Source organism: Arachis duranensis, chromosome 1, assembly GCF_000817695.3.
Source record: "Arachis duranensis cultivar V14167 chromosome 1, aradu.V14167.gnm2.J7QH, whole genome shotgun sequence".
Lineage (NCBI taxonomy): Eukaryota > Viridiplantae > Streptophyta > Magnoliopsida > Fabales > Fabaceae > Arachis > Arachis duranensis.
Genome location: NC_029772.3, coordinates 5,310,984 through 5,326,608, shown reverse-complemented (window position 1 = coordinate 5,326,608; position 15,625 = coordinate 5,310,984). Strand labels below are relative to the sequence as shown.

At 32.3% G+C, this 15,625-nt stretch overlaps 1 protein-coding gene across 1 annotated transcript; it reads right to left on the bottom strand.

Annotated features, from left to right (window-relative positions):
* Positions 1-2,215: 2,215 nt before the first annotated feature.
* On the bottom strand, positions 2,216-14,920 carry LOC107492352 (villin-1). The gene is made up of 23 exons (XM_016113407.3): positions 14,764-14,920; positions 13,860-13,997; positions 13,343-13,442; positions 13,031-13,099; positions 11,938-12,171; positions 11,469-11,646; positions 11,234-11,360; positions 10,725-10,890; positions 9,684-9,834; positions 9,498-9,583; positions 9,244-9,399; positions 7,382-7,450; positions 7,218-7,286; positions 6,987-7,124; positions 6,350-6,478; positions 6,035-6,182; positions 5,888-5,898; positions 5,240-5,380; positions 4,569-4,694; positions 4,366-4,431; positions 4,013-4,229; positions 2,813-2,991; positions 2,216-2,540 (listed from the first exon to the last, which is right to left on the bottom strand). Exons 2-23 carry the CDS (start codon positions 13,913-13,915, stop codon positions 2,427-2,429), a joined length of 2,730 nt encoding a protein of 909 aa, XP_015968893.1. The 5' UTR covers positions 13,916-13,997; positions 14,764-14,920; the 3' UTR covers positions 2,216-2,426.
* Positions 14,921-15,625: the final 705 nt, after the last annotated feature.

Below are 15,625 nucleotides of genomic sequence, written 5' to 3'. Positions count from 1 at the left end.
AATTTTTTAATAAGTTATTTGTACATACTAATATTAAATACCGTTGTCATTTTTATTTTTTTTGTTGTTTGAATAATTTTTTAGGTGGTAATAACTACCAGATAACTATATGTATTGTGTGACATGACTTTTTTTATGACAACACATTAAGAACTAAATGATAAATTATTAAATATGTTAAATTTGAATATAAAAAAATTTACAAGTGATTTAGAATTTTTGTTCTTTTCCTTTCTTCTCTAAAAAGTGGATGTGAATCAAGGGATGTAATTCAAAAATAGCTGTTAGGACTATGTTCAAAATAAATTAAAAAAAAATTAAAAATTTAAATTACTTACAAATCTTTTTTATCATTTAATTTTTATTGTATCATCAAAAGAATCATGTCACACAATGTACAGAATTACAATAAAATTATCCTAGCGATAAAAAGATAAAAATAACAACAAAATTTGATATTAATGTATATAAATACCTTATTAAAAAATTGAAGTATATATCTATCTACTTTGTAAAAATTTATGCATATTTTTGTCCATTCTTCTTAAATTTGAGTATTAACTTCCAAGTTATTTTATTTATCGTGTTAAAGGCACTGCTCCATCCAGGGCTTCTGTGTCAACAAATGTGTTATTCCTTGCTACTTGCACTGAAGGTGTTATTTGATTTATGGCCTCCTTATCAACACAGTCACATACAAAAGATAAAATATGGAGTACACATCTTGATTCCGTACTTATTCATTTTCACGAAAGATAACGCGATTCTTATTAAAAAAAAAGATATTTCGACTTTTAATTTTTTTATTTTGGAATAATACAATTTTTTTGTTAAAAAATCTGTTAAATAATAATAAAAATTGATTTTATGAGGGTTTTATTTGTATTTTTTGGAGAATTTTAAACTGCCATAAACTATTAAGAAGTTTATTTTTGAAAAATTCATTCACCAATAGTAGTTAAGTGAAAAAAACCATTAATGAAAATGATACCGCAAAAAAAGTAATTGTAGTACAAATACTTTTTAAAGAAAAAATAATATCAAATAAAAAATGAAAGAAGAGAATTTTAATGTTGATAATATTGATATTGATGATGATGACGGTAGAGGAGATAATGATGATGATGATAAAATATGGCTACACAATAAAAATAATAGAGGAATGAGTGATAATAATGAGGATGAAGAAAGTAGTAGTAATAGTGGTAATAATTGATTATATTGTTGAAATTTTTTTTATGAGGATGGGGATTGTATTGTCCCAAAATAAAAAAGTTGAGGGTCGAAGTATCTTTTTTTTGGATAAGGATCGCTTTGTCCTTCGTGAAAATGAAGAAGGACTGAATTGGGTGTTTACTCTAAAATATATATGTGGTAACTGGTGAAGGCAGAGTGATATATACTATATAGATAAATTATTAAAAAATATAGATAAATAATTTAAAAATAACGATGGTAATTTGGTTTGGAATTATAAACATTTATTTATTAATTTACATATGCAATATAATTTTTTTTTTCAAAAATAAAAGAAAATTTTGATATTCAATACATGATGTGATCTTTATTTCCTTGACAACATTGGATATAATTTACATTTCATTATGAAGGTTTTGATAATAATGGAAGTCATCATCTTGTAATGAAGCTTGCGTGACGCATGTTCCTGACTAAGTGACTAGTTTAATACAAAAAAGAAAAAGTATCATAATCAAAATGTACATTTTGCTATTGACATGACACAATTAATGTTATATTAATATAACAATTTTTTAGTTACAAATGCATAGATATAAACTCTCTTTTTTATTTGAATACTGAAGAACAAGGTTATGCACTTGTACACTCCTTCACAAGCATCCTCCTAGATGGACAACGTTGCTTAACATTGCTGTTATTTTAAGTTAATTTGAGAAAGTAGTGAAGATGGCTTTATACCAAGGAAATCAAACTCGAGAAGTTCCAAGTTTTTTATGTGGAGCTTCCTTTACCTTGAGAGGAGTTTAATAATAGTCTTAAACGGAACTGTCTCTCTATTTAAGCAAATCCTTTGTTTTATTTATTTATTTTTTTTTGTTTAGTTTATTTCAGTCACCAAAAACTCAAGTTTATCTTAATTCGAGAAACTTAAACTTTAAAATGTAAACTCGACTCATAAACTTGCATTTTTTCTATTAAGGGAAAGCCTTAATACGCATACCTCAACCATAATCAATTCATCACAAAATAGAGTGTAAGATAAAATGAAAGAATATGTATCTGGAAAAGTTCATGTACATCACAGAAAAAAGAGAGCCACTCAAACCCAAAACCTCAATATTATGCACCAACATAAGAGAAAATTCCTATCATGCTATATATAGTGTTGCAAGAAAATACAAGCATTTTCTTGGCCATGATCTTGATTATCTTGAAAAACCTTGGCCTTAAAATAAATCCAGGGACATCTTCAATTTGTTTTGTTTCCACTTAGGAAGCTTGTAGAAGGCAGTTTTGGGCATTCCAAACTTCTCATGGAACTCTTCATTGGACAAATATGCCTAGTTTCATCAGAATATATAGTCAAAAGAAGACTTTCTTAGCATAAGAAAATCAAAATGACTAAGAAGAAAATACCTACAGAATAAAAAATATGGAAATTTAAAGTAATAGTGAATGGTGTAATGAACTTAATTATCATTTTTAGTTTTTCACTTCTTGGTTTTTCTCAGTGATCCTTCAACAGGAAGAAAAGAAATCTGAAGCTGCTAGAAGAACAGGTTGAGTAAATATAAGAAAATTGGCTGCAAGAATTCTTCAGTTCAAGAAATACCTCTCTTTTAGTTAAATCGATGCCAGTTACTGGATTACCAGAAACCACCCTCAGCCGCTCGTAAGGATGTACCATCAAATTCTCCCCATCAATATTTCTATCTTTCTGAATGATACTTGTAGTCTCATTTGAGGACCACAATTCTGATCCTGGAGAACCAGAAACTGGCATTGTTTGTTCTGGGAACAGAAAAACATAAACCGTGAAATCATCATAAAAAAGGTGAAAAACTGAATGCCATTCCGGAAATCCATTTGCAAGATACTAAAATTTATTTTGTAGATGGCAACAGCAGTGAGAAATATCTATTTTACTCAAGTAATACACCAAATTTAGTCCCACTTGTTCAAATGGTTAAAATTCATACCTAAACTTTGGACAACAGAATAATTATGAAGTCTTCTTTACAATAAATAAATTAGGTCTCTCTTGGCCACCTCATGTACAATCTATTTAGGTCTTCCTCTTCCTCTCGTCACTTGTCTATCTTCCATCTAATCCACCTTCCTAACTAAATGCTCTACTGGTCTACTCCCTACATATCCAAACCACATAAGACGAGATTCCAACATTTTTTAACAATAAATGCTACTCTAACTTTTTCTCTTATAAATGTATGGTCACTCATCAATCTAAGCATCCTCATCTTGGCTTATGCTCATGCCCACCCTTTGCCGCCCAACACTCCATTCTATAAAACATAAATGGTCTAATAGTAGAGTGATAACATTTACTCTTTAAGTTCTAAAAGTACCTTTTTTTGTCGCATATAAATCTATACACACTTCGCTACTTTGACTAACTGCTTGAATCCTATGGTATACATCCTTCTCTATCTCTATTTTTCTAAATAATACACCCAGGATACTTGAATCGCTTTGTGTTAATATTTCCCTTCCTCCTACTTAACTTACATTTCATATATTTTTGTCTTATTGCGGCTTATGCAAAACTGTACACCTCTAAAGCCTCTCTTCACGATGTCATCAGCAAAAAGTATGCACCATATAGCCCAACATAGAACTAAATAAATTACAACATTGATGAAAGAAACTTAAAATATTTTTATTAAAAAAAGATTTAAATATATATGGGCTAAACATAAATATATTTATGAAAGACACTAGCATTATTTTTATCCACGTTGAACCATATTAGGTGGGAAAAGACTTTGTTGTTTATAAAAAGGATTCTTATTACCAGCACTGCTGTTGGCAGGAGATCCTTCGAAGAGCTTCTTGGATACCAAGTCAGCGCTCAAAAGAAGCCGATCACCTGATTGCCCAGAATCTGAGCCGGCACCACCAGGTACAGGTGAACTACTTCTTCCGCGGGTGCTGGGTGTAATAGAAATGCTTCTGTGACCATTAGAGGTAGATTCCCTAGAGTTGACTTTCAATGGGATTCTATTGTGTCCCTGAATAGTAGATTAAGAAGGTGATGAAAGACACATAAGCCAAAGGAATAAAACTGAAAGCTATCTAAAACTCAGCTTAAAATTTTCAGGACGAGACCAAAAATTCACAGAAACATATGTTCAGGAAGTCACTTACTTCTACTAAAGGTTTTGACTTTCTATTCAGAATTGCAAGTTTTCGTTCAAAGGAGTTGCCAAGAATCTGTAACAACCACATTTCAGTTAAAATAGTTTATCAGATTTAGGACCAGAGCATGATCTATAAAGTGGCAGGGAATTGCCTCTAGTCTTTTGAAGTTTCAGTCCTGTCAAACTGGACTCTTCAGAAATGAGACTTACATTTGCTTTTGTGTGATCCCATGAAAAGAAACGAGTGAAAAATGATGGTTCATGACCTTCAGTTACCACATAAACAGGAATATCCAGAGAGAGGCCTTCAACAAGAACATCCATTTCAAGAAACTTCTGCTCATTACAATTTCAATTGTGAGAAGAAAATACTGCACCAAATGTTAAGTCTATATATTAAACTGAAAAGTGTAAAATTTGACCTCATCTTATAGAGAAATAAGAATTACTTCCTATCACACGGCTATCGTACAATTAATAATAAACTGTGGAAAAAAAACTATCCAAATTATTTTCTACGAATTATAATTAAACTCACTGAAGAAAATTTATTTTCGCAACCAATAGGACTCCTTTTTACTGAAGAACTAAAGCTGATTCGATAGCAGAGTCCAAGAGGGTTAAAGTCCAATGTTTCGAAAGAAAAATTAGAATAATTACAAGGTATAATAAAGTAGCAATGAACATTGAATAATGTATAGGAAATATAAACGGCCAAGTGAAATGACCATTAACAGACAAAATGCCTTTAATATAGCTTTGGATAAGGAAGCAGTGTTAACTGTCAAGTTCACAATTCTAAGTGTTATTTTGGCATATGGGCTATCAGTTCAGGAAAAAATATATTTAAAAAGATCATAAGTGAAAAGTAGACAATTTACCAATCCAAGGCTGAGAGCTTCTTGTTTTGAGTTGACAGTTGAATGTAAGCCAATCCAAACATAAATCTCTTTTTGGCAATCAAGCAATAAAACATCTTCTGTAACTAAGTCATCCTGTGTATAGTTGTATATCTCTTTCACCTGAAAATGTTGTATCAAGGCCACACTTAGTCCAAATCTGATACTATTAATAACATGATTTGACAAAGCCTGGCAAACATGGAAACAATAATAATTAATAAGACGATATCGTATGAAACTAAATTATTTTTGAATTGTCTGTCGTCATCAATAATGTGTTTTGCTGACTCTCAAAAGCTAAGGGTGTTTTTTGGTTTATAGTGAGCAAATCATGGTTTGGTCCAGTGGAAAAAGAGAGCTATTTTCCCTTCTGCTTAAACTTTGTATATTTTTTATAAAAAAATTTCAATTGGTAACCTTAAAATTAAAGCTAAAATATAACCCAACATGAATTCAGCAACATATCAAAATAAGTTGAAACATGGACTCCTCTCCTTGGAAGTTGGAACCATGATTTGTACTCTCCGCACGCCAAACAAAACACACATGTAACCATATGTAATAGATATCCAATTCATAATATTTTATAAAGCACATGAAGAGTTTCAATTTGTAGAACCAATATACCTTAAAACCTCCTGAGATGGAATCCAAATAAATTTTGCGTGAGAAACAGAACCATCAATTAGACATGCATTCCCTGTCATTTCATCCAGGATAATTCTAAACCAAGTGAGAAGCAGATTATTTTCCTCAAAAGGGTATCCTTCTTACCTCCATTTATTTTCAATGCAAACAAATGTGGATCATCTGCGAATCCTTGAATTTCTTTTCCTTTCGGATACTCCGCCTTTCCACCAAGTGCATCCCAGAAATCATCGGGTTCATTACCTTCCCTCACAGATACAGGTAGCCACTTTGGCTGAAAGTTGCATTCAAAATGTTACACAAGTCATTAGAAGAAATAGCACAAACAGAAAGAAATAATGTCCAGTCACATAATTTAACTGAACCGAAATGCCAAAACTTTTATTAAATTTTCTTTCCCAGAGAATAGCATTCAGATAAGATTGTATCATTGTGACATACATTAAGCAATTCCACCATTCTATCAAGAAGATTATGGTCTCGAGCCGAAGATAGGTTCCCAATCCAAGTAAAGATAGATGCCTCAGTTTGCAGAATGTAGCAATAGGATGAATTCAGGGAAGTTGAAACCTATAACAATTATGTTATATGATCAAAGAAAGAATAGAAAAGTGAGAAAATTCGACATGGAGAAATTGAACGTAATATACAATTTAGTGCTAGCCAACAGTTTTCAATTAAATCAGTTAAACAGACCAAGAGAAAACAATACAAATAAAAATAATTATTCTGATTATCATGTTATTATGGTTCCATCAAATAAATTATATTTACTAAAAACTATAAATATGTATAACTTCTTACAGTCCTGCAGTACTTTTTAATGCATATACAATCAGAACAAGATATTGAAAGTTTGAAACAGTTAGTAATGAAATATATTAGTGACTCCAGCTCTCAACTTGAATAAGAGCTTTATTAAAGCTTGGAATTAACTGATGCAATTTAATTTATTTATTCAAAAGAGAAAACACATTTAACATTTCAAGCCTTGGAACTCAGTTTTTCTAGTAACTAGAGATTAAAAAAAAATACAATGGACTTTCACCCCTGGGTTAAGAATGTCACTGAAACATACTTGATCAACTTGGATTGCCTGCATATTATCTGGACTTGTACCTTGAACTCTGAACAGAGCTACCTGTGTTTCATTGTAGGTTTCATCTGTGATACCTTTTTCTTCTATGAACTTTTTATATCCTGAACTGTTTCCCCCCTTACAACAAGAAAAATGAAAAATTCAGCGCATGCTTCTTTCTATTAAAATTACGAGCTATAGCCTTAAAATGAGATTATAGTGTGTACATACCTTGAATATGATTAGTCTCTGAAGTATTGAGAAAAACTGAACTGGCTCCTTACTCTCATGAATTTGAGCCTGAACAGGCATATGATGTAAATTAGATTAATTTATTTGTTGCACATAATTATTCGACAACTTATTATGAAAGAGCAGGCAAGAATGTCACTAACCACAACTGGATTAGTTCTTGCTGAATCAGCCATAATATTCATGTGAGAAATGGCCGCTGTTTTATCCTCCTGCAAGCCAAAAATAATAGAACATATTAAGAGTTTCTTCACAATAACAACCACCACCACCAACCCTTATCCAAATACATGAATTCGAGTTAAAAAAATTAACTACAAGATTGAAGGTAAAATTTAGACAGTTTCTGGAAATAAAATTTCACTTCCAAATCACTTTTAATTTTAATGCCAAACAAGATGTCATGGGCTGCAATTCCAACATACTAAGCAAACATCATTTGGAAAGGCAGTAAGACCTGATAATATCTCGATTGAGATTTGGAAGAGTCTTGGAAGAAAAGACATCAACTAGTTAACCAAGCTTTTTAATGAGATTTTAAGGTTAAGAAGAATGTCTGATGAGTGGAAAAAGAGTACATTGGTACTTATCTACAAGAATAAAGGAATATACAAAGTTGCGGAAACTATAGAGAGATCAAGCTCATGAGCCATACCATGAAGCTATAGAAAAAAGTGATAGAACGGAGGTTGAGAAAAGAGACACAAGTAACAGAGAACCAATTTGGTTTTATACTAGGCAGATCCACCACCGAAGCGATATACCTGCTAAGAAGGATGATGGAGAGGTATCGTAGTAATAAAAGGGATCTACATATGATGTTTATTGATTTGGAAAAAGTGTACAATAAGGTGTCAATAGAGGTCTTATGGAAGGTTTTAGAAAAGAGGAGAATAAAGATCGCATATATTCGTGCAATTAAAGACATGTATGATGGGGCCACAACTAGTGTGAAGACTCAAGGTGGTGTGACAGAGGAATTTCCTATTGGTATAGGATTACACCAGGGATCATCCTTAAATCCATACCTTTTCACATTAGTCTTTGAAGTACTCATATCCAAGAGCCTGTGCCATGGTGCATGCTTTTTGCCGATGATATCGTCCTTATGGGAGAGTTAAGGAAAGACCTAAATAAGAAGTTGGACTTATGGAGAGAAGCTCTATAAGTGTATAGTCTGCTCATAAGCCGTAGCAAGACGTAATATATAGAATGTAAGTTCGGTCTGAGAAGGAAAAACCCTAATATAAAGGTAAAGATTGGAGAAAATATCCTACGAAAAGTTAAAAGTTTTAAGTATTTTAGGTGCATCATTCAGGATAATAGAGAGATTGAACAGGATATAAATCTTAGGATCCAAGTAGGTTGGTCAAAATGGCGGAGTGCATTTGGTTTTATATGCGACAAAAAAGTGCCTTTAAAACTTAAAGGTAAATTCTATCGCACTGCTATAAGACCAACTATGCTTTATGGTACGGAGTGTTGGGCGGCCAAAGAGGAGCACAAACATAAACTGAGTGTGGCAGAGATGAAGATGTTGAAATGGATGAGTGGTTATATGCGATTGAATAAAATAAGGAACGAAAATATAAGAGAGAGAGTTGGAGTATCACCCATTGTGGAAAAGACGGTAGAATCGTGCCTTGGACATGTGAGAAGAAGACCGACAGAACACCCAATCAAGATGGTGGATAAGATGGAAGATGGACAAGGGGTGAAAGGTAGAAGAAAACCTAAGAAGATCATCCATAAGGTGGTTAAATGAGATCTACATGTAAACGGTTTCAATGACGTTGTTTGATTCATGTAGCCGATCCCACCTTGTTGTTGTTGTTTGTAAGCAAACATCATTAGACTATCCCATAATATATAATTTTTATTTTAAAGAAAAGGAAATAGATTGTCTGTAAATAATATCACTTTGAAAACTTAATAAATTTATGTGAATTTCAGTAGAAAAAATTGCCTAGAGGATACATAACAAAAAACATTGCTTATTGCTTACTGTTACAGATTTGCAGCCAAGCCAAGCATAAAAGAGAGTTCCATCCCTTCCATTTCCAGGAAATGTATACTGTACTATATAGCTATCTCCGCTGTAAAGCCTTGTCAGCTCTGCAACTGAAAGAAGAGACAATTCATCACCATCCACCAGCCAAACCTGAATTTGCAGTATTCAGTTAACAGTTAACACTGGCTAAAAAAACAAGTATGATTGTCTGCAAACAAGAAAGAGCAAGGTTTTGAGAAATAAGATACTTTAATTTCCCCAGAACAATCTATAGATGGCTCATTGTCTTCTTCCGGAAGCTCTTTCACATCATAACCCTGATGCTTGAATATGGCTGTGGCAAAAGAAGAAAAATAATGTTCAAAATTTAACTACAGGTTATGGAAATGATTGCATATTTCTTAAACACAACTAAATTGTATAAGGTACTAAACCTGCTACTTTTTCTTTGCCTTCCTCATAAAGCCTAGGCTCCGCTGTTTTAGGCCAATTAGTAAAATATGACCGAAATATCGGACTTTCCAATCCCCCTGACAAAAATGTCAAATGAGTCTTGTTTGATCTGCCTTCATTTCTGACAAAATCCTGGTATTTGGAGATGGTAGTGAGAATAGGCCATGACATTAACACTTTAAGGAAAATTTCCTGGTCTTACTTATCTGTCATTTGCACATTTCAACAAAGAATTTATTACTAAATTTCCAATTTTACTGCCCTTTACTAAAATCTAAGCACAGCACTAATCAAGAAATGTAGTTTGAGATTGATAGAATGGATCAATTAGATTTGAAAGTTAAACTAGAGCATTTCAATAAACATATTTTATAATGAAGCATTGATTTTAGTTTCAATTCTTGAGTATATGGCTGAAGTGACAAAAGAACTATGGCTACAAGGTATATAGAGAATATGAAATCTGAAGATCAAACCCTCCTAAGAATATATATTTCTTTTGGGGACACAATTTGGCTCTATAATAACATGGTTAGGATTCTGACAAAAAATTTTCAAGAACAAAGGTGGAAAGTGAGCGTGTGGTAGAGATCCACTAAGTTAGCTGGATTTAAATTGGAGAATGAAATTTGAGATAAGTACAAGTATATATACCTTGTTAGAAATCAAGATAATATCTCTAGAACATTAAGGAATATCAGATGTGATCTCTTAGAATTAATATTGATATTTATTGTTATTATTTGCTTATTTGATTGTGATTACGGCTTCCCCATCCCTGTTATTATAAATAGGAGTAATGTGTTTCTATTGTATCACATCATCCTATTTCATAATATTATTCATTTACCCTTTGTTCTCTCTTCTGCCTCTTCTATCTAAAACCCACAATCTCAACATGCCTGATTCTTTGGAACTTGGAAGTAAATTAAGTCTTAAAAGATAGCACCGTAGACCGAGAAAAACCTGAGGCTTCCATGAAAAGTAGAAAAAAGGGAAACTTGAAAGAAAGGGACTCTTACTTCTGTAGCTTTGGTTGCTGTCCTTCTTTCCGTCAATAATGTCTGCCTTCCCATCCAAACAAAAATCTCGCTATCACAATCCAACATGTAACACTTGTCTGTCTCAAGCATGTCTTTGCTAAATGGTTCACTTCCAGTTGCACAAAGTTTTCCCTGTAAATTTATCCTATTGAGAAAACAAACTGTTTAGTTAAGAGTAACATAGGTATTTCAGAAAGTAAACAGAATTACTTTCTACTTCTATCTCTATCTCACACATTTCCTTAAAAGAATTATTTTCATTTGTACCAAATAACAAAACGAATTAGATTGTTTCTTAACATTAATGTTATTAAGTTGATCCTGTAAAGGTAAAAGTTAAGCATATCAATATTAATCAGTTCCACTATTGATCCAATATAACAACGTTGGAGATCTTTAAGATGAATAAGGATAAGCAAGTGTGGATTATCAACACATGCATTGATGCAATCACACCAGCAACATGCACATGGATTTCTGAAGCTCACCAAAACAGCTTTACAGATGGAACCACGGATTCTTGCACAGAATGTGGGTCTCGGGGAATGGGAGCATAACCACCAAAGAAGCTCCAGAACTCACCCACATCAGAATCACCAACAAATTTTCCATCCTCTACAATAATTATACAATGATGAGTATACTCAAAAAAGAAGAAAAAGAAAAAGAAAAGAAAAGAAAAAGATGGTTATAAGAATAAAGAAAGGAAGCACATATTCCAACCTATTGTTGCCACCTCACATTTTCCACCATGCTTATTATCCTTGATATACTGAACAACCTCCAAACCTTTGGCTCTTTCTTGAATAGTAGAATTGCATCCACTGAAGAGGAAGATTTTTGATGCAGTGTCCAATATGAATACATCTTCATGATTTAATGATGATCTCAGAAAAGGCACCTAGCAAATCGATAAGCATGTCATACAGATATTTGTTAAACAGATCAACAGTAATAATCATGTAAAGCTTACAATCAATGTTCCATCCCCTTGAAAAAATCATTGGCCAAAAAAGCAAATCCAGTTGAACTAATTTGAAGATCATACAATATTTATGGAGTGACAAGGGAAATAGAAAATAGCTTTAGTGTATACAACTATAATTTTCTATCAAAAGGAGTAAGCAAAGGAGTAAATTGACATTATCAGAAAATAGAAGCAGTTAATTATCAAACTTCAAAGAAAACTTACTTCTTTCACATGAACAACATATTCCCCCTTGCATGTGTACATGCGGACTTGGTATTCACCATTCAAGCTCCCCTGCTTTGATGTAAACACTCCCTCAACGGGTATAATACAAGGTTTGAAGTAAGATAGAAACTTCTGTGATTCATGACCTTGAATTTCCCTGTATTGAACACTGCATGATCCTAAGGCTGCATCCAACTCAAGTGCCTTTTCTGATGCCAAAGCCGAGTCCACCTGCTTATGAGAAACAGTGCAATATGCAGATCATGTTGTTTAATCATCACTCATATGTAACTCAATTACTATGTTCATTATTTAATTCATCATATTTTCTCCAACAACAACCAAGTTGTCCGATATGGTGGGATTGGCTGCATAAATTAGTGTCTATGTTAACAATGAAACAATTAAAGTCTAATTTTTTTTATAATAGTTTTGTCTGTGATATTTATCTTTCTCTCTCTACTTTCAACTATTAGACTATCCTCCATCTATTCATAGATATTTGTTCCATTGAAAGAACAATTATTGCTTCAACATGACACTTGTCCATAACTACTATTGTATAAAACTTGTTTCACTAATAACACAAGTAACTTTGGAATGAGCTTCTAGGCACCGATTTCTTGGATCCAATATACCAAATATCCTTCCTCAGTCAATCTATCTAACCACATTTATTAATAATGGCACAATGTTATAATTCAATACACAGACATAATAGTCCCTTTTTTGTTGATGTCTTTCGGATAAACAGAAATGAGCCAAATCAGCAATGGCACGTCAAGCAAGCTTTATTTTGGAAATTCCAGCACTGTAAACTAGTCAGTATAGTTTGATGAGCCCTTCCATTTGGTTTTACATCTATAAGAAGTTCTACCGTCTACTCAAATTAGAGAACAGTCTAATTTCATAAAAAAAATGATAAGAAACAAGACATAAAATTGTTTTAGGAAAATGTTGAACTGCATTAAGGCTAAGGGCTGAAGACATAAGTGTAATAAAGCTTAAAATCAAGTGTTCCTGAAAAGAATTAAGAGTAATAAACAACTATCACTGCAAGCAAGACAGTAAAACAAGAGTGGATAAAAACCTTCTTTGTTTCATTTCCCAGCCAATAATGTATGTCGTACTGAGGAGTGCCAATTTTTGGAAAAACTGCCTGTTTTCCATAAACACAAAGAAAGGTATCAATTTCACATACAGAAAAGAGAAAACTACTAAAAATGACATTATGGTGAAGTTGAAATCCAAAAGCAGCAGGGTAAAGTAAAAAATATAGTGAAACAGTGAAAGGATAGTGATGGGATCTTTGAAAACTTGGGTTTTTCGATTGTGATATAGCGATCAATGACTTCATGAATTGAAAAGGACTGAGAAAGAAATAAGGTTGCCAGTATCTTACATTCAGAACTATGTATGCACTTCCAGTATAGAATCTTCCATGGCTTGATTTTGACACTGGAACCAACTGCTGATTCTCAATACACCAAATTTCTAAGCCTCTAAAATTGAAAATTAAGTGAAAATCAGAAAAGCCGGTGAAAGAAAGGAAGTCCATTTTATAACAAAATTTCTTCTTTTATGTGAAACACAAATTTGGAAGAATTAGGAGACAAAGATTAAACTAAAAAGTTAAGTCTCCCGGCTACCACTTCATGTGCCCACCAACTACTTTTTAAAACAGGCCACTATTAAAATGCAAAAACCGATTTTCCAACTTCCTTTCTTAGCATCACCTCAATAATGAAGAAGAAATTCATCTAATGATAGCAGATACAAGTTTATTTGTAATTTTCTTTAGCACATCAAAAAAATAAAAAATAAAAAACTAAACCTGAAGATAATTAGAGCATAGTCAATACTCAATAGACTTAACACATAATATAAGGAAATTTAACATAAATGGGTTGTAAGGATACGGGTTTGCTCCTGCATTTAGGAATGCAGAATCCAAGTCTTTATTGGCAACCGGCATTATCTGTATGCTCTAATATTCCACCAAAATAGTTGATAATGAGATAAATCTTCAATCCACGATTTATGTTAGTCCTCAGAACCTGAGACAAATGTAAATAATATGATTTCACTTTCCAGACCACGTTATCAAAGCTGGTTTGTAAGATTTAGGGACAAAGCAATGAGAAAGAATGAAACTTGGGGAGTTTATACTGAGAACTAGGTATTATATATAGTAAATAAGCTAAGCAAAGAAAAGCTACCATTATGCAATAACTAACATCAAACAGAAAACTTGGCATTCAAAGAAGAATAATAACTGAACTAGTGTAGATTACTCAACTGTCAAGCGATTACGGCAATGAATGAAAGCTGTTATCATAGCCCATATCAACTTTTTCCATGTTTCTGTTATAGTTCTTTTCTTATTCAGCTTGATAACTTCTCAGATGAGTTGCAGTATGCTTACTTCTTTTAAGATTTGAATCATTCTATAACATGAATAGTCCATAATTCAAAGTACAAACATCTAAATCTACTGAGAAGTGACAAGATTGTCCCCACCAAAAACAAGAAATCCAAGCGATTTTGACAAAGGAATAATAAATGCCTGAGATTTATCAAAAAAGAACAAAACAAAAAACAATAAATGAATGAAACAAAATCAGCATCACGTTCAAGCACAGTGCACGTTACAAATCACAAAATGCTCATATCTAAGCTACTGAAATCACTAAAGACAAGTGGTCAAAGGCCATTCCAATGATCTGAAGTTTCTAGAAGCTTAAACAAAACAAAACAAAAACGGAGAATCTGCAAAGCTTTGATGTAAGGAACAAATTGAATGAACAGAATCTGAGATCAAACCTTGCGTTGGTTCAGATGATTCAGCGCGTATTGAATTGAATTGAAGTAACAGAGACAAGAGAGCAGGGGAAAAAGAACAAATGTTGGAATTTGGATATTCCGATTTTGCCACATTCAAAGTCTAAAGTCTAAACAAAAATTGTTTATTTGGAATATTGATTAATTAATACTGTTTGGTGCATAGAAAGTGACTTCACCAAAAGCAGCAACAAAAATTAAAAAATAAATAAATGAAAGAAAGAAATAAAAAGAAGGAAAGCATGCTTGACTTTATCGTCCAGCTTGTAAAGGGACCCACAAAAGGTTCACTTTGCAGTTTGCACTAAGCTTAATCAATATCCATAATCATGATTAATCAAACAGTACTTAGCTTGCTGTCTCCCTACTCCATTTTTAGAAATTAGATTAGTGAAAGTGAGTTAAGTCAAATTTAAGTTAACATTCACCAAAATAATTAATGTAATAATTAATTTTTTATGTGTGTTTATAATTTTTCTAAAATAAAATATGTTAACTTTTCTATCTTGTTTAAATACTATTACATGAACTATAAATCATACAGGAACAGTAGTATAAGTCGTTAGTAAGATCTGACTTGAAAATTAGTTATGAGACGGTTAGTGATAAACTAATAATTGAATTAGTTATTAGATATTTATTTATAGTTAGCAAATGAGTTAAATCAGTTAGTATATAAACTCAGAAAATGAGACTAGAAATTTGAGGTTTGTTCTTGTAAGTTTCATCTTGTAAAACTAGTAAGAGAACTACATTCTTCTCTTCTCAACTCTCATTTCCTCTCCTCGCATCTTAAAATTATTCTAATTTTTTTACTGTCTGAATTCATAATTTTTTCATAGTG

Excerpts from the sequence above, each read along its gene's own strand:
- LOC107492352 (XM_016113407.3), bottom strand. The coding sequence starts at position 13,915 with ATGCCGGTTGCCAATAAAGACTTGGATTCTGCATTCCTAAATGCAGGA. Across the intron at positions 12,172-13,030 it reads TGGGAAATGAAACAAAGAAG|GTGGACTCGGCTTTGGCATC; the intron begins GTTTTTATCCAC and ends TCTCATAAGCAG. Across the intron at positions 4,695-5,239 it reads AAGCTCTCAGCCTTGGATTG|AAGTTTCTTGAAATGGATGT; the intron begins GTAAATTGTCTA and ends TGTAATGAGCAG.